Source organism: Haliotis rubra, unplaced genomic scaffold (genome assembly GCF_003918875.1).
Source record: "Haliotis rubra isolate DU_JTF1 unplaced genomic scaffold, ASM391887v1 Scf1200, whole genome shotgun sequence".
Classification (NCBI taxonomy): domain Eukaryota; kingdom Metazoa; phylum Mollusca; class Gastropoda; order Lepetellida; family Haliotidae; genus Haliotis; species Haliotis rubra.
In genome coordinates, this window is record NW_025765116.1 from 125,153 (window position 1) to 146,221 (window position 21,069).

General features: G+C 41.5%; 1 protein-coding gene across 5 annotated transcripts in view; it reads left to right on the forward strand.

The window, feature by feature from the left end:
- Nucleotides 1–21,069, forward strand: part of LOC124263752 (fibrous sheath CABYR-binding protein-like) — a 50,876-nt gene that overhangs the window by 13,454 nt on the left and 16,353 nt on the right. Inside the window, exon 1 of one of the 5 annotated variants that reach the window (XM_046698479.1) lies at nt 19,421–19,767. The exons of the other annotated variants lie outside the window; for them this stretch is intronic. Within the exon in view, the coding sequence (XP_046554435.1) occupies nt 19,710–19,767 (58 nt within the window). The 5' untranslated portion in view covers nt 19,421–19,709. Of the gene's footprint in view, nt 1–19,420; nt 19,768–21,069 lie in introns of those variants that run through there. 5 annotated transcript variants of the gene reach the window in all.

A 21,069-nucleotide genomic window follows, 5' to 3' on the forward strand; every position in this document is an offset into this window, starting at 1 on the left:
CGAACCATTTTACATTACGTCACAATGTAAGCGACGTCACGATGCATGTCAGTTGTCATCGCCTCGTACGGCCTCCTACAGTAAACTACACCGTTGCATCCAGTTTCTTGGTTTGCTGTTGCTTCACGCAGCTAACATCACTGGTGGAAACATTACGTTTATGTTGTACGACGGTTAAAATGTGTCATTTCGACTCACAAGTTTTCAGCGACACGGTAACGTTCGTAATGTTTACATTCCCACAATGCAATTGTGGAATGTCGCTTGACTACTCAACTTCCTCTGGATGTACTGATCTAAACTTACGCTGGTAGTAGAAATGCAACGTTCATATTGCCCCATATGGTTTACGTTAATGACAGATGCAATTAAAATAATTCAGAGAAGATATTTAATCATCAAACTGTTATCATTTGTTTTTTTCTGGTAACGTTCGTCTTAACGTAGGGGGCAGACACATCAATAGAACAGCGCGCCAGTAAGCCCAGTGCGAGGATTCTTAATTTAGGTCACCGACACCGTCGTTTGTTTTCTGCCTTAAATTGATCGTAATTATCTTTAGAAAGTATTAAATTTGGCATCTTAGAAAAGAAATACACTTCGCCCTACCACCATGTATAGTATGAAACACACTTTTGCCCTGAACTATTATAGTTAAAGCTTCGTCCGAGTTTTAACTATACGTTCATGCCCTATAGGTAAAAAGTATCACTATCACTGTGATGGTGACGTGACGTCATGAACACTGCCATGACGTCACGTTGTTTCTGTGACGTTGCGTAAGCTGGTTCCCGGCGACGTCGGGTAGCCAGCCTGTGTTTGAAAGTAGATTTGGGTTTATTTTCCTCAATTTGACGACTTCGGTAATAAACAGAATATTATATTCGTGCCCATACCATACTATGTTTACGACACTCGTGCCTAAATATCGGTATATCCCTCGTTCTCGCTCGGGAAATACCAACATTCAGGCACTCGTGTCGTAAACATAGTATGACATGGGCACTCATATAATATCCTCTATTTAGATAATGCTCCTGTTTTTTTTCTGCTGTTAAAAAGTAGATTGATTTTGAAGAATTTTGTGTTGTGTAACAATATTTTTGAATTAGCTGTTTTATGTGTCTGTGTTGTTGATCAGGCTCTGTGATACCGGCGTATTCAGCTGTGTGCATGTTCAAAACGATAGGGCGGGGACAGATCTTTTGGAAAACAATACAGACATTGTATGTATGTGTCAAAAGCACTCCCGACCTTGGGAACAATAGTCAATAAACATTCGTAACAATATTAAGGTCCGCTGGCTTGAAGCGGATTACAGAACATCTGGCTGCAACATTGACGTCCACAAAGCATCCAGCGGAGAAGAAAGCAATAGCCGATTCTTGAACTCTTGAGTATGCATAGTCGGAGGTTGTAATGATGGGAAATTGGGAATCATGTTTATATATATACGTCTTCAATCCGAGATATTTCTGTGCTGAGAAAATCGTAGCATATGTTGGCGAGAACTAAGCATTGTGCGTCTACCCTGTTGGAGGCGTGATTGTAAAACGGGGACTGCATCTTGGCCGTATGTTGGAATGATGTTTACATGGTTTTTGCCGGGGTTGGTGTTATTTTCTGCCGTGTGTGCCAAGTAGAATATTCAGTCAGTATGTTATATTATTATTGCGTCTCATATTCGTCGAGCTATTGCGCCTTGCGTTTCTACTGTGTTGCTGCTGAGTCGTTTTGTGTCCCGATCCACAAAGTGTTCGTAAAGATACGACCAGTCGTAACACTTTTCAAAGGCTTACGAATGGCTTATATTAGTGCTGCGAACAGTTTGTGGATCTGGTATTGACAGTGTAAAATAACTACACCAAGGTGCTGATGTTGGTTACACTATACGTTCTACCAAGCATGAGTAAGTGAGTATGTTTTTAGCCACTTTTAGCAATATTCCAGCAATACCACGGCAGGGAACACCAGAAATGGGTTAACACATTGCACCAATGTTGGAATCAAACCCGGAACTTGACGAGCGAATGCTTTAACCATTAGACTACTCCACAGCGCCACCAAGCAGGGTGGAGCCGACTATCGACCAGGGTTCTCGCCTCCAACTTCTCGATCCACATAATGTTTTAGTGCTACGACCTTTGTACGATAAACTATGAGTTAAGACAAGTCGTAACGGATTGGCACCCGGAAATGTCTGTGCATCCATGTTGATTATGGGTAAAATAGTCCTTTTGCAGTGAAAACAACCCTGATTTAGTTATTTATTATTATATTTTAAATAGTTATTATTTATCTAACTTTACTGGTAGTTGACACGTTAAGAATTATCATAAATGTCAAAGTGAAGTGTCTGTATCGATTCAAGATGAACGGTTTAGACAATGTTTTCCTCAGCTTCCGTAACCAATGAGATAGAAGCAACATCTGAAATGTACAGCAGCTAATAACCACTACATAATTGCAGAACACGCGGATGTTGTGAAGGTCACGTTGTAGTGTTACGTCAACGTCATGCTGTAATGAACATACAGTGTTAACGTCAACATCATGCTGTTAACGTCGTCAATCGTGTAATGAACAACGTCATGCTGTAATGAACATACAGTGTTAACGTCAACGTCATGCTGTAATGAACATACAGTGTTAACGTCAACGTCAGGATGTAATGAACATACAGTGTTAACGTCAACGTCATGATGTAATGAACATACAGTGTTAACGTCAACGTCATGATGTAATGAACATACAGTGTTAACGTCAACGTCATGATGTAATGAACATACAGTGTTAACGTCAACGTCATGATGTAATGAACATACAGTTTTAACGTCAACGTCATGATGTAATGAACATACAGTGTTAACGTCAACGTAATGCTGTAATGAACATACAGTGTTAACGTCAACCTTGGAGTCAAATTTGATTGAAGGCAGAAATGAATGATCATTTAATTGCACCACGATGCAACTCAACCCTCATTATTCTTTGATAAGAAAAATAAATATTAAGCACCCTCTCCATAACACCCGAGCTCAGTTCAGTCATCAGGAGTGCTATCACTGACAGGCGATTGATTGTTTGTTGACAGTAGAAACACACCATGCATAATGTCATTTTAACTTGTGGCGCAACAAATAAGTCAAGTGGTGACCGCTTTCAGAACCCGTTCTTGACTTTCTTATGTTAACTACATTGTCTCACAATAAGGTCGAATTCACCCTCGATAATCTCCAGGGTATACGTTACGATAAATCTCCACTATACCCTGCATGCATCTATATGGGTCGAGGGCGGTGGGATAGCCTAATGGTCAAAGCGTTGGCTCGACACGCCGAAGACCCGGGTTCGAATCCCCACATGGGTACGATGTGTGAAGCCCATTTCTGGTGTCCCCCGCCGTGATGTTGCTGGACTATTGCTAAAAGTGGCGTAAAACCAAACTCAGTCAGCTTTGGGCCGCAATTCAGAATGCGGAGTTGAGTCGAATTGGAGTCGCCAACATAATATCCCCCACATAGACAAAGGCCTCACAATAAGGCAGACTGAAAAGATCAAACATGTTCCGTATCTGACAAAATGACGTGTCCATAACAAGGCTAATGTTGCCTCTCAGAACTGGACTGAACACATTCCGTACCTGACAGAATGACGTGTCAAGGAGATAATGTAGCCTGTCTGACTGACTTGGACTGAACACGTTCAGCACCCGACAGAATGACGCGTCAAGGAGATAATGTAGCCTGTGTGACTGACTTGGACTGAACACGTTCAGAACCTGACAGAGTGACGTGTCAAGGAGATAATGTAGCCTGTGTGACTGACTCGGACTGAACACGTTCAGCACCTGACAGAGTGACGTGTCAAGGAGATAATGTAGCCTTTCTGATTGACTTGGACTGAACACGTTCAGCACCTGACAGAGTGACGTGTCAAGGAGATAATGTAGCCTGTGTGACTGACTCGGACTGAACACGTTCAGCGCCTGACAGAGTGACGTGTCAAGGAGATAATGTAGCCTGTGTGACTGACTTGGACTGAACACGTTCAGCACCTGACAGAATGACGTGTCAAGGAGATAATGTAGCCTGTGTGACTGACTCGGACTGAACACGTTCAGCACCTGACAGAATGACGTGTCAAGGAGATAATGTAGCCTGTGTGACTGACTCGGACTGAACACGTTCAGCACCTGACAGAATGACGTGTCAAGGAGATAATGTAGCCTGTCTGACTGACGTTATAAGTTGTATGCTTCTCTGGAGGGTAATACGGTCTGATGTACGCCTCTTTGTAGCAGTGTTACCCGAGCCGGTAGCCTGTCTCACTGATGCAGACTAAGCACGTTATGTCTCTGACAAATGACGTATCCAGAAAGTACCGGACCCTGTCTGATCTCCAGTCGTTTTGAAAGTTGGGAGGCATGTTATTCATGATAATAAACAATGACTGTTCCAACCGTTAATCAGTTGGACTAAGATTTAACGTGTGTTAATGGGCCCGCTTATCACAAACTGCTTGGCAAGGATTATATATTGCCCCGACACCTGTTGTCAATGAAGTAAGTACATTACTCTTCAACCTTTCCACAGTTGGACTCATTCATGTGAAGGAAACCCCAAACAATTGATGTAATTGCAGAGCTCCAGATAAGTTTTAGCTCATGTGGGTACTGTACCCAATGTATTTTTGTGGAGTGGGTATTATGAATGTTGAGTGGGTATTTCATTTTCCGTTACCCACTGCTTTCAAATATGTGCGTATTTCAGTCCTTTTACTCACCTAAGTATTATGTCATTGAGTAAGCTTACTAAGCAGGTATGTTCTGCCTTATGTCATACCTAATCAAAACCAACTTAAATATAATGGAAATGATTTCATAAAAAATCACTCATCCTGTACTGACAATACAATACTAGTCCTATACTAACAGTACAACTTGATACCAATCGATGTCTTTTTCATTACGCAAGCGATTTTTATAAATATATTCCGTACGCATTTGTTTTAAACTTTTTGCGTATCTAACATATTAAATGCATAATTGGTACGCAACAATTATTTTTCAATGCGTAATTGGACATTTTCTATGTGTATTTTATCCGGATACGCAGCTTATCTGGGCCTCTGTAAATTGTTTTTCCAGGATTTTACCCCTTCCCAAAATGTAGGTTGCGATATGAAGAATGTGCTTACTTCAATGAAAACACCGTATTTGGTTTAAACATATTTATTCGTCAAACGAATGGATTGGCAAACAAGCTACAAGCTTAAAATAATGCCGCTCCAATACAATTTACAAAGGTAAATAAACCAAAATTATCATAGAAGATAATCACATGACAAACCACAAGGTTAATGTACAGTCAGATGATAATTAATATTTCAATAGCAATTTCGTTATAACAACCGATATATTTATTGAAGTTAACAGTTCTTCAACCATATTTGGTAGCAAATCTACAAGAAGCAGTGATGAAGAGGTAAACAGATTTTAAGATAGCTAGGTCATCAAGATCAGATATTTCACTATTTCCATATAGAAATTGTGTTTAAGCTGTACCCATTTTTGTGAAATACCGCATCCACCGTATTTCTCCTGTGCGAGATCTGACTATATTCGTGAATGTCTGTAAGTCCCCAGTCAAGACGGCTAAGAACATGCTGTAAATAATGGAGCCCAGATCTCGCAAACCAGTGGTTGATAACACGAACGTACATGCCGCCCTGGGCATGATGACACATTGTCAGAGACATTACGCATTTAACCATCCGATACACAGTCTACAATTACACATGTTCATCTTGTAGATCATTACGTAAGTTGAGACGTTGGAGTAGCCTAGTAGTTAAAGCGTTCGCTCATCACGCCGAAGACCTGGGTTCGATTCCCCATATAGGTCCAATGTGTGAAGCCCATTTCTGGTGTCCCCCCGCCGTGATATTGCTGTAATATTGCAAAAAACCGACGTAAATCCATACTCACTCACTCACTCAGGTGGTTATCTGATATATCACCCGTTTTCAAAAGAACATGGTCGGACAAATACCATTTAGCTAACAGGACATGAATTGTGGAACGCTTTGAAATATTTGGATGAAAGTATCAGACATGCAAGTTACTGACGCTAACATTTTTTGTTTCTTATTCTTGCAAGTCTTGGGGCGGTGGGGTAGCCTAGTGGTTAAAGCGTTGGCTCGTCACGCCGAAGACCCGGGTTCGAATCCCCACATGGGTACTATGTGTGAAGCCCATTTCCGGTGTCCCCCGCCGTGATGTTGCTGGAATATTGCTAAAAGCGGCGTAAAACCAAACTCAGTCAGTCAGTCTTGCAAGTCCGGGATGTGACTAAATGCACAAATATGGCTAAACTGAATGAAAAGGCCGATTATTCGTACTTCAGTGTTTTAACATATGTATCTACATCAGGAAATCTGCTGGGGTTAAAGAACTGTTCATTTTCAAATATGAGAAAATGGTCCCTGAAAACCTCAAACTCCGCCTTTGAATACGTATTGGTTCTTCAGTGCACAGTGAATCGAAACGCGAAGTAGATGAAATGGACAAAGTCTGATTCTTATTCATACGAACAAATTTGGTAAAGTTTACAATGTTTTGTGATGTCGTGCATATCTGCTGGCCATACAATTTCCTCTTCACACCTTGTCCTGTCGATATATAATGTTATTTGGCTAGCGTGTCTGTAAAACAGGCATGAAGGAGTCATTGACAGCGCTGTGAGGAGCTAGCAGGCAGGGGTGAAGGCTACAGAAGAAGTTAACATGGCTAATTGCCGTTTCCCCTACACTGATGATATAACTCGTCATGCACAGTTCTATATATTTTTTTATATTTTTCACGAATCCGACCCGAATGTCCAGCATATTTGCATTTGGCAAATTTGCCAGCAGACTGCGTTGTGAAACGCTGTATATGAGCATGTTTGTATGAAAGGCATGATGACTATTTGATGTCGATTTTTTAATGGCGAGCTCTTGGTTGAGTAATCGTCGCTGTTTGTCCCGTACGTCTGCTTCTTGTGAACAAATAGCTGTCGACCTTGACACACATTACGTATGTATTGTATATTGTCAAGCATTGTTTTTTGTGTGGTAACGACGCAGACACATGTGTGCTCGTGCCGGGCAAGTGTAGCCTTATGTCACCTATTAACCGACTTCCTCTGATAAACATCCACCTACCTGGGCACCCTCACGGGAACTCGCACGTCGTGGGTCACCCCATTCAATCCCACCGTAGCACTCCGTTACCCAGCTGCAAAAAGTGCTGACTGGGGGAAAATATCATTTGCCATTCTCGCTGACACTGCAGTGGTCTAAAAAACATGCTTTAAACTGATTTGATCAGAATGGTAAAATTTGTCACGAAACTGGCCTTTTGTGAACGATTGCGTTCGTCCGATTGAGTGGCAACTTAGCGTAGGCCATTGTTTATTATAAGTTAACAGTTTCTTTGCAACCCGACTTTGCATGTCAACAATTGACAGATAGACAAAATATTTTATTTACATCTCAGCCGTATTAAAACTGTATATATAGAACATACAACATGATACAATGAATACAAACGACCAATCGCCGAGCCGAGCGATATATGAGATATGTGTTTAAAAACATATAAAAATAAACTGTTACTATACTGTTAAAATTCATACAAATGAGTTTTAAAATGATATAAAAGGTAATTGACAACGATCTCCTGTCTCTCTTTCCCTGTTTGAGTGTCTCTCTCGCCCTATTTCGCTGTCTGTCTGAATTCTCTCTCTCTTCTTCGGCGTGTGTATGTTAAGACATATGAAACTAGTTTCAAACTATAGTGTTTTCAGCTTTATGTACCAAACAGTCGAGTTCCTTTGGATACGTGTTTTAGCCTCAGTCTGGGTGGTTTCATGACATGGAGTTGCAATAATGTTTACACTGGGGCAGATACAGCTTTTTGAGAAAGGAGGGGTGCACACTATTGAGAAAGAAGGGGGTCCATACTTCTTTTTCACGAGAGTTTCAATGGTCATTTAATGAACTTTCAGGGCAAAAGGGGGGTGCGCACCCCTGCATCCCCCGTCTGGATCCGCCTATGTTACATCTCATCTACTACACGTCTGACAATCTCAGTATATCGTGACCATGCAAGCATTCCGAAACACAGGTGGACAGTTTTCACTTGAGTATCTATCAGCGCTACCTAATGTCTTGCGTCAAGCAGCTACATGCCATGGAGGACGTTTGTCTATCATGCTTAGTAATACATTTACAGTTTAGCACGACTACTTTGTGTCTATGTGTACAACACTACGATTACATAAGATTAATGGTGCAACACATTTGACCTTGCTTGTCAATGGACACATTTATCTAATGGAGTCACCTGTACAAATTGATGTTGTCAAGGGCACCAGTAGTGCAGTTATATCTACTATTTATCTGTATTGGAGAAGCATATTGTGTTGTGGACAGTGAAGTATCGATTTTGTTTTCAGTTAAACATAGTATTTCATCACTAAATGGCCTTAAACCTATGCTTGTACGAGGAGGCGAGAAACGAACACTACTGGCCTGGCTCGCTTACTTGGTTGATGTATGTCACAGTTGTATAGATCGATGCGCCGTCACTGGATTGTCCGGTCCAGATTCGATTAATTTACAGAATGGACCGCCTCCGTGGTGTAGTGGTTAGAGCGTCCGCCCGGAGAGCGAAGGTCGCGGGTTCGATCCCCGGCCGCCTCATACCAAAAGACGTTAAAATATGGTACTTGTTGTTCCCTGGCGCTCGGCATTAATGGGTACAACAAGGACTGGTTGGCTCGGAGTCAGTATAATGTGTCTGAGTGGGGTATTCATGCTTCACTGCGGCATGGTATCTCAGTGGGCTAGCACTATAAAACCAGCTTAAATCTGGGCTAGTACAAGCAGCCGCACATACACATACACACGCATGCACGTCGTCATATGAGCGAAATATTCTTAAGCACGACGTTAAACCCAATTCCACCACCACCAATTTACAGAATATCGTCATATAGCTGGCAGGGCTCGATTTAGTGCTTTGTTACTTGCACTGGTGCAACCCAATATTACAAAATACAACCTAGCTATGAGTCTATCTTGCACAAGGTGTAAGTGAATTGTTGAGAAATAAATCAACAATAAATCTAACATATGCATAAATATGCCAGCCCATGTTTCTTCTAAACTTTGAATAGCTATGGCAATGAAACATTGCTATTCATAAACACGTCTCGGCTATGACAGCTCTTGTAAACAGGGATCAGCTGTGTCTCAGTGTTGCTATGGTTTCATGGGTACTACATCACTGATTAAGGTTTATGTGCACCGAAACATTTTAGCACACTACGTTGCAACTGGAATTTGTCTGGTGCAACTAGGTCTTTATCTTAGGTTGCACCTGGTGCAAGTAGGGTAACATCTCTTAATTAAATCGAGCCCTGGCTGGGAAAAAACATCACTAAGTGCGTAATAAAATGGTGATTTTACTGTGTTATATCGGAGGGATGAAAGGTTCCGTCAGATCGTCAACGTCCCACTCGTGTTGGGAGGTGGGGTAGCCTGGTGGATAAGCGTTCGATCGTCACGCCGGGTCGATTCCCCACATGGGTACAGTGTGTAAAGCCTGGTGTCCCCCGTCGTGATACTGCTGGATTATTGCTATAAGCGGCGCAAAACCATTCCCACTCACTCACTCAGAGACGTGCGTATAGTACGCCAGAAATGCAAGTGATGCCGTGAGACACTGGACTGTCGTGTTTGACACAACACAATGTGTCATGACTGTGATTCAGCCAACATCTAGAGGTTCATCACATTACTGTGTTCCTGATCCACAAATCTGTGTCAATTGTCTGTTGAGTCTGTCGAAACGTCAGGTGTTGGTGTTAGTCATGCGGACATGTGATACTAGAACAGCAACAGATGACTGGGCTTCATGCATAGTTTGCATTGAAATTGACATGTGTTCATATCAATGACCAATTGCCTTACCTACCAAGGACGTATAGGGTGCTGTGTGATTGACAGGTCGGCGTGGTGCGTGTTGCATCACCCTTGTATATATGTAGCACCAGTCTGTGGCGGGAATCTGTGGGAGGCTGTCTGGCTTTCACTACAATCTCACCGCCATGTGAAGATATATCAGATGTAACAATGATATAATCATGGTTATTCCACCCGTGTGGGCAATGAAACTATGAATATCGTTACGATATATTACACTCTTTGATGCTACTTTGTTATGTTATCTGTGTTATGACTGACTGACTGACTGAGTTTGGTTTTACGCCGCTTTTAGCAATATTCCAGCTACATCACGGCGGGGGAACACCAGAAATGGGCTTCACACATTGTACCCATGTGGGGATTCGAACCCGGTTCTTCGGCGTGACGTGCCAAAGCTTTAACCACTAGGCTACCCCACCGCCACAATCTATATTATGAACCGTATCGTTCAGAATTATTTAATCGTTCGTTATTTATGTTAAGACAGTTAAATATGTTACGTCATAAAAGTTGTAAATTGCTTACAGCGCGGTCTCTTCATAGGCTTGGCACACAATACATGTACATATTTGGTGATTCAAATGGCAGCGACTAATAATGGAATAGCCATTAATCTACTTGGAAATCTGTCTTTGGGGAGACGTGTGAGCCCCGTGCGAATTATTCAGTAACCTCTAGTTTCAAGTACGTTATTATATTAAGATTGACTTCTCATCAAAATCAAATATTTTACTCCGATAGGCTACGTGTCTGTATGAGGATATCATATTCCGACCCTTCACAGGAGGTCATGTCAAGTGGGCTTTCTGAACTACTAATCAGCCTCAGGGCTTCTAAATGTGTTGCATGGAGGCAAGATATAGTTTTCATCTGCATCCCTAAAATCAGACATTCTTTTAATCAAAACTATTGGAATAAACACATTTCGGGAAAAAAGTGACGTCTTGCAGCATTTTCTTTTCTATTTACAACAGTTTATAGCATCATCATGTTTTGCAAGCATCTTGGGGAACAATTTGTTCATTGATACGGTAAGAATTGTCTTTTTGTCCCGTATTTGTAAACAAGGCACGAAAAGAAACATGTGGCATTATTAAACATGAAATTTTATGTCTGTTTGAACCGCAGTTTAACAAAATATTACAACCTTTGGATTATCTATATCGACCTTGAGTTTCCAATTATTACTCTCTTAGTGAAATAGAGTTTGATTTTTTTCAGTAATTAGCACATAATATTGGCACTGGTACCAGGTTGGCCGCAAGGAACGCTGTTTTGGAGGATGATCAAATTCAGGAAGCTGACATTTGTTATGCTCTCAAAGCTCGCTCAAGATTCTCCAGACCTTTTATACCTAAGATATTAAGGTAGAGAGGTATTGCATCAGAACGAAAGATCTCATTTTGCTAACATTGTCAGTATTACTCATTGTCAAAAGCTACAAGCGACAAAACCCTTTCCACATCCATAAGACATTTCTGCTAAAAGCAGAGTCGATTGTACAATTGTGACTATTTCTTGAGCAGATATTTGTTTCAGCAGTATCAGAGCTTTACCATGTTATTTGTAAACTAATCCAGCCTGGACCAGACAATACAGTGATTATCACCATGCGATACGATGACAGAGCATGTGTTCATGCATCACTACAAAATAGTGATGATACTAGGTGTTTGCGAAAAGGTGAGCGTATCCTGCCCCACCGGTGGCACCCGTCATAAACATATGATAAGTCTTAGACAGTCTAGTCATTTGTTCACCTGAAATAATTCGGGAACGTATGGTATAAGTCAAAATAGGGAATTGCATCGGACATAATCTTTTTAGACATTCAGTACATGTGTGAAATGTCGGTCATACAGAGAGACTTCGGTGATGACAATATCAATACATGTATGCATTATGTATATGTATTATCAATCTGGGACGTCATAAACAATGACAGACACCACAGCACTAGGAGTCAACAATGAACAATACTCGTCAACAAACTAACAACTCTTCACATCTCTAAACTGTACACGTGCAAACATCGGAGAGTTATTACGCTGGAACTGTCTTCTGGGAATCTCGCATATGGCTGACTGACTGAGTTTGGTTTTACGCCGCTTTTAGCAATATTCCAGCAACATCACGACGGGGTACACCAGAAATGGGCTTCACACATTGTACCCATGTGGGGATTCGAACCCGGGTCTTCGGCGTGACGAGCCAACGCTTTAACCATTAGGCAACCCCACCGCCCCTCATGCATATGGGAATTGTAGAGTAATGTACTTGAGCAACGTTTCTTCTGACCCTTGTCTGTGGGTGACTGAATGACTTCTCAGGAGTTACACATTTCTTCCCTAAAATAGATTAACTGTCATTCCTCTTAGTCCGTGATGTATAATCGGAATATTATCGATTAGTTTGAATTTTATCGAGGATGTGTTTATTCTTTGAAAAATATGAAAATACGAAGTCTACAGGAAAATAATCCTTTTGTGTCAATGTTCACAAGATGTTTGCAGTGTAGATCTGATGTCATTGTTCATCTGTTCCTCAGTTAGTGCGAGTGGAAACGACCAACATATCTTTCATTCGGCATACCAATACCTTGACATCTTTGAGCAGTTGCCATTTGAGGACGACCCGGATTTGTTTATCAACGAAATCAATGGATTTTTCTAAGTTATCGATATGTAAGATTAGTTGAAACTTGATATTTGCTTATTGACAGGTACGCGTATCGCACGTGATGCTACCTTTTAATAGTCATCTAAAATCAATGCATTGTGCTCCCGAAGGGTTAAATAACCAAACAAGCTAATATAATTATGATATGAACATACATGGCTATTGCGGGTTTATAATCTTAGGCGTTGCGATACTTGTATAGTTTCGTCACTTTTGTATGTTTATGTTGTGTTATGAGTCGGCAGATGATTCCTGACTCAGAAGCATCTGATCCTTTGCAGAGGTCCTACTTCGATCTCCCAAGTCACATTTTTGTTATGTTAAAATGTGAGCGACACCGATCCTCTCAAATGTAAACAAGAATATTCGATCAATATGGCAACAGGTTGTTATTTAGAATACATATGTAACACGGAGACGATCTGCTACAACTGATTGTACCTAACAGGGCAGAAACTAAAGATGGCAGTTTGTCTCGGAGACGCCAAAAATATTCATAGCAAAAAGTGCACCATGCACACTGAATCATGTTCCGACGAGACACGCACCGACAGAATTTGCCACTAATCGAAGCCAAAGCTCCACTCCGTGACAAACTGGAGGCTGATCGACGGTGTGTTTGATTTAACACTTTATAAATATGTTAACCGAGTCAGGCTTGTGTCCCCACAACGTTCTCGACACACAGCTGGGGACACCATGTCCCCTATTCTCTGCCCTGCACATCAGGTCAGGCCAACCCATCCTCAGCTGCTGATAAATGACGGCATCTACCATTAAACTCATTGAGGGGAACTTATATGTTTACCTCCTACCTAGATATAGGACTCCGCTTGATCCCCAGCCGTACTTAATCATTTGAGTAACCCCGGATATTAACCACACAGTACATTAACCATATATATCCTATTGACTTAGGGAAATCGAATAAAGCTTTTCTTGTTTGGTGCAGCTAAAGGTATTTTTTATTTGCCTACGTATTGATTGACGTTGGTGGTTTGGATCGAAGGATCAGTTCAACAGATGGCAATCCAGGGTCTTTATACATATTCATGAGGCATTTTATTCTAGAACAGGGGCAGTTGAGTAGCCTGGTAGTTAGAACGTTCGCTCGTCACGCCGCAGACCCGGGTTCGATTCCCCTCATGGGCACAATGTGTGAAGCCAATTTCTGGTGTCCCCCGCCGTGATATTGCTGGAATATTTCATAAAAGCGCCTTTAAACTAAATTCACTCACTCGCTCATTCTAGAACTGGTTTCTATCTGTTTGCCCTATCTAATAGGTACGTTTGTATTTTTGTTAATTCTGGGTATACAGTTAAGTGGATAAATAATCTACATACGTAATAATTCGTTTCGAGATATGGCCGACGATGCCAGAAATAGGTCTGGCGGGGAACCAGTGAACCAAATGGTCCATGCGGTCGACCTGTTACAACCTTGGCTGGAGGTCTTTTTCAACTTAATCCAAGTTAGTCATGAGGAATGCCTCCGTTATCGAGGTCTGATTTGGGCTTAACTTTGTGTCTAGTCAATGTATTCTTTCCTCTTCTTGAAGAGAATGGTAATGCATTCCTACGGGAAGAGTGTGCCAGCAGGTGTCGGGCCATGGACCTGTCACGACCGGGGACAAACGATGAGTTTACAGATTGTGTTTCCACGTGGCTATCCACATCAAGATAGTAGTGGTGGTCCAATTAATTGAAATAATCGAAGATTGGTCGCAATGACTAAACGACAAAGCAATCGATCATGTTTTGTCATAATCGAACACAAACAATTTTGGAACACTTGTTTGCATTAACAATATTTATCTCAAGGGGTTGGTTTTGAATGTTATGTTTCATAAGCACTACAAGCTCGTTCCAAGTCGTGATTAAATTTATCTTGAAGACTCCAGGAAATTTATGTTCCTAACATACTAGCCATCCTTTAAAGACGTGAAATTTGAAAAAAAAATCCCAAAAGAATGTTTTTTTCATTATTTTATGTGCATTAACAAACAGCCAGGACAATTTAATAAATGACGCTAGCCAATTATTTTCGATGATTGATCGGTTGTAATGGACCAATCATCAATTATGAGATTTTAACCAATTCCCAACACTACAAGATAGTCAGCACAACATCTAAACACACAATAACAAACGTCATGAGTAGGTACACGATCCAGGGTTTGCTCTGACCTGTGTTCCACAAAGTGAGCTTGCCTTTCAGACGTATGTACGTAAATCCTATAATTTAACACCTACTGGCAACGGTCGGGTCGCAAAGGTTGCTTTTGTGGAAACGAGGCCTTGATCTAAATTTTGTCTTTTTGATAGATGGTTTGTCAGAGGTTAATGAAATATCCCTTTAGTTTTGAGACAGGGGTCTCGTTGTTTATGGTGGAGTATTGACTTAACAACCAAAGTAGGTATAGAACACGCCTTGTATAAGTGTTTACTTTCTGTACAGAACATTGTCAGATATTGCCCTTCAGGTCCTTCTTGACTGTGCTCGGGTGGCAGTCTGTATACATTGCCTGTAGACAGTAATGACGTGTGTAATTGACGACATATTTGGTATCCGTCCAACAGTACGACAGGAGTAATTACCGCACAAGTCGTACGCTTGTAGTAGCGCAGAGATCCCCGAGTGCCTTGCCCTGGTGGGCTTAAGGTTTGATTAAGTCTTCAGGTCTGATAAAGTCATGTGTGAGACCCTCTGGTCTTGTATGTTTGAGGGCACTAGTGACTGTGTATGAAAGGTCAGATTATTACGTATGGATGTATCAACGTAAGTCCACATATGACCCCTTGGAACCCCACGAGACTGAACACCGGGCCTAGTATAGTCACTTACTAGTGTGTGAATGGCACACCTGGTAAAGTCACAGGTGTATAAGCCAGTACGGGTACAGGGATACAGTACGGGACTGCGTTACATTACGTGACATTAAACACGATGCACGTTAAGTAGTACAAAAACTTGGGTAATTATATCATTACACCATGATTCATTAAATGGACAATGCTATAAATTCAACCAACTCACGTGATTCAAAAGCTATCTTTGCACACCATCAAACTGTTTACTGGTGGCACTTTCAATCTCACAGCTTGACTTGGGCGTGTCCCTTTGTAATGCCAGTGCACATAACAGGAAATTCCATTTTACATGATAAGATATTTTGGTGTTTGGGTCCTGGACAAAGGAAGCTGAACTGTTTATGCAGTCATGAAATGACACAGTTCACAGGTTTACATTGTGTTTACTGGTTTACATGGTGTTTACTCATTTATTGAGAAATAAATTAAGACCTGGTATGCTCACATGTGTGGACGTCAGACCTGGTATGATCACACGTCTGAACGTCAGGCCTGGCAGACCTGATATGGTCCCATGTGTGAACGTCACACCTGGGAGACATGGTATGACCACATGTGTGAACGTCAGACCTTGGAGGCATGGTATGACCACATGTGTGAACGTCAGATCTGGGAGACATGATATGACCACATGTGTGAACGTCAGACCTTGGAGGCATGGTATGACCACATGTGTGAACGTCAGATCTGGGAGACATGGTATGACCACATGTGTGAACTTCAGACCTGAGAGACATGGTATGACCACATGTGTGAACGTCAGATCTGGCATGACCACATGTGTGGACGTCACACCTGGGAAACATGGTATGACCACATGTGTGAACGTCAGATCTGGCAGACATGATATGACCACATGTGTGAACGTCAGACCTTGGAGACGTGGTCACTTGTTTGAAAGTTAGACCTGGTATGATCAGATGTGTGAACGTCAGACCTGGCCGACATTTGTGGATATGGAATGGGGTCCTGGTATAGTAAGGTAGCTTCCATGCACCTGTATGTAGGTTATATATTCAATAAATAATTTGTTCAAATATCAATGTCAAATAAAGCATCTTTAGTGTGGTAACAGAGCTGCAGATAACGTTTTGGGTCATTGAGTTATGTACTCGCTAGTGTTCATCTCAACTGGGTATCCTAATAGTCCTTTGAGTAACCAAATAAGTTGTACTCACCTCACTCCATTGGTATTTTACTATTTTCCATTAATTTTAAAACTATACGAAAGTTTAAATGTTACTGTTTGTTATTTATATTTGATCTGTAATATGAGAAACTGTAAGAAAGACTCCAAGTTGTCAAGTTCCTGAAATAGAACCTCTCAATATACCTCAGTTATTTTATCTATCCACCGGTAGGCAAGCTAAGATTTGACAATTTTTGTGTGTAGGCATGTAAGATCACATTTATTGAGTTTTTACAAAATTTCAAGCGTACTTGTACGCAATAGACTTAATAGGAATTGAGTTTTCACATAAATATTTGCGTAATTTACGCAGATACGCAAATATTCTGTACCTCTAGTGGTATATCACTTGTGGTACATCAATATTGTAAGGAGATCAGATATGTTTTGAACTACAGCTGCAAAGCTAGATATGTTTATAAAATTAATACTGTGAGCCGACATATCCCATTTCATTTAAAATATATCATTTTACAATATGTCTTTTGCTTCATAAAATTAATACTGTGAAAATCCCATATATTTATTTCATAACTGTCGGAAGCAAAATTTCGTTTCGATGCAATCCCATCCAATCCTACTGACTGACTGAGTTTGGTTTTACGCCGCTTTTAGCAATATTCCAGCAATATCACGGCGGGGGACACCAGAAATGGGCTTCACTCATTGTACCCATGTGGGGATTCGAACCCGGGTCTTCGGCGTGACGAGCCAACGCTTTAACCATTAAACTACCCCACCAGCCCCCCATCCCATCCTAACTCAGTTGGGGCAATGGACATTCTTGATTATATGATTCGTCTGAAACAGAACATAAAATGCACTTAGTAACCACTGAACCATTTGCTTCTGAACCACCGTCATAGAGACTAACGGTATCTACCTTTATCAACGTAAGCAAATCTAACTGTTGCAGCTATTAGTCACGTAACCCTGCTGCTAACTTTAATAATGTGGATCTGTCACTGTCGTGTGTAATGACGAATCGCAACATGCAAGTGACTCACAGACAATATGTGCTGCTTTAAAAACACAGTGACACAAATGACCCACCGAGCTACCTTGAATGAGGCAGCTGTCTCGTGCGAATCCTGTCTGCAGGAGACGTGTATGCGTCGCTACGTAATAATCTCACTAAGTGGTTTCATTCACTCTTGGATCTGCTGACCTGCACACGAAATCGCTGTGATATATATATATATTATCAGTGGATATTGGTTACATGACGTGTCATTGTGCATGCATGTCTGGCTCGTCCGCTGCATGTAATGACATTTGGTTTCATTATAGGTGTAGTTGTGGGAATAACGACATGATCATCATAATCATCACCACCAGTGATTCACCACCATCTTCATCATCAACATCAGCGCCATCATCACCACCACTACCACCACCACCATCATCACCACCACCACCACCACCATCATCATCATCTCCACCACCATCATCATCTCCACCACCACCATCATCGTCATCATCATCACCATCTTCACCATTATCACAACCACCATCACCACAATCACCATCATCACCATCATCACCACCACCACCATCATCACCACAACCATCATCATCTCCACCACCACCATCATTGTCATCATCATCACCATTTTCACCATTATCACAACCACCATCACCACAATCACCATCATCACCACCACCACCATCATTACCACCACCATCATCATCTCCACCACCACCATCATCACAATCATCATCATCACCAAGACCATCACCATCGCCATCATCACCACCACCATCATCTCCACCACCATCATCGTCATCATCATCACCATCTTCACCATTATCACAACCACCATCACCACAATTTAATCATCATCATCACCAACACCATCATCATCATCACCATCACCACCATCATCATCATAATCATGGTCAACAACTGATGTGGCACCGATAACACTGGTTATGGGAGACATGCACTCACTTTTTTTTCAATATAAGAGTAGTTGTTGGAATAATGACATGTTCACCCTCGCCACCACCACCACCACCATTTCCTCATCACCACCACAATCACCACCATCATCATCACCACAACCATCACCATTACCATCATCATCATCATCATCATCATCATCATCGCCATCACCACCAGTGGTCTATAACTGATATGATACTTTGTTCGCATGTCTGGTCAACGGGTGGCATGCAGGAAAAATATGAGTAATTGTTAAAATAATTGAATATTCATAACCACCACCACAATAATTATCATCATCAACCTCACCCTCATTATCTTTAGTCATCACCAGTCGTATTATATTTTTCAGACTTTTATTTCTGGACGTGTCTCGTTCTGTTTTATGTGCACGTTGTGTTAGAGTGAACTGTAGATCTATTATCATAATGGTTTTCGCCTTCTGTTAAAGCAGCTATGCACTGAATCCAACGTTAACTTAATTGTTGATGTCGATATGATTTGGGATGGTATGAAGCAAACGTAGACATACCAGACATTGTTGACTCATCGCCCTATCAGTGATCTATCCCGCTCTCCCAACAATCGGCTTCCCATACTTGCACGATTGCGTCACGAACCATACGCTGCTTTCTTACGAACTAACCTTTACTCAAATCATTTGCGTTTGCCCATTACCTTGTTATAAAGCTACGAAATCGTCGTCTTTAGGACGGGATCATTAGACGTGTTCTTATCACAGCTACAGGCTCTATTCCGCAGTGTGCTCCCGTAGACCGATTAATCATTACGAGCCAGCTGTTACTCGAGTGTTCTGTTTCCTGCACATGCATGTATCTGTCTGAACCGACTACACCAGCACTATAGCGAAGGTCGAGTGGAGAGAGCGTGCACTGTACCCGACTTCTACCCTTCCCGCGATGTACAGCGCCTAGTGACGTAGCACCGCCGTCTTCATCTGAGCATTTTACCGATCCAGAAACTACAAAAATGGGCGGATTCCTATCCAAGCAAAAACCTGGCGTCGTCGATGCGACACAGCATACGGGTTAGTCTGTAGTTAAAGCTGGCTGGCAGGAACAGGCTATCGATGTCATGTTCCGGAGACGTGGTCAGATTTCGGGGCTGGGGCTGAAAGCATGTCGACATGCTTGCCACGAAATTAGGGGATGTTTACATATTGAGACGCAATTGCGTGCTCTGAGCAAGATGGTTCGGGCTGACTGGCTTATCCTGTGTTCGGCCTTCTCACATATAAATAACGATTGGTTATTGTTTTGCAGTTTATACAGATCTCTTTTCATGTTGAAATTGTAGAACATGTGGCTCAATCTCATAATCCGCGATTAATGGATACCTGCTAGTCAATACCGTCTGTATATATGAATATGTACATATGGTTTAGATCATGCGTATATAGTATCGTGAAACCTGATTGATTGCATGATTATACTCATCATCATCATCATCATAACCATAACGTGATTGGCAACATATTGCGACGCAAATGTCATCAGCTGTTGTTCGTGAAATGTACAAATGTATGTGTTAGACGGCAATCTTTAACATTGTCCACGTATTTCTGTGCCAGGGGACGTCCTTGCACATATATGATGAATGTTAACATTTCGAAACTAATTGTCACACATTTCCTGTTTATAACATGTGAGAAGTAAGGACATTACATGGTTGGCCGGTGATATGACATCATATGTTTAGCCAAACACGGTATCACTGCGATATATTTATATGTCTGTAAAGTGAAACTGTCAGAGGCATATCGTGTTTGATGGTGTTTATCTGACAGACAACTGTCGTTGATGGCTAGTTGAAGCCAGGCACAGAACCAGCTCACTGTGGAGTTTGATCAGCTTACGAGCAGATCCTTCTGTAAAACGTGTCCAATTAAACCTTACGCTTTAACAAATTTTTGTCAATATTTTGTGTGGCTGGTTATTTAAAGATCACCCCCCAAAATCCCTCCATTTACTGTGCGCGCGTTCACACCATCACGTAATGTGTTTAGTGTGCCTGACGAATGGCGACAGGTTCAATAGATCGTGTCACTGGATTATGTCCATTTAATAGTTATGCAAGGCAAATGTGTGCTGTTATTATGTTAATAATTATTGCAAAGCGAATATTTGTATATAGGAATAGTTTGTGATGAGATAAACTGTGCAATTTTGGTTTTGATTTGTTTGCATACATACCTACAAATGGCCTTCGAGAAGGTGTTGGATATGACATCTGACCCTGGCCTCGAATGGCATTGATCCAATACAGTATAACCTTGAATCAACAAGACCTGTCTTGAATCTGTGAGCTAAGTGATACTCAAGATATTGGA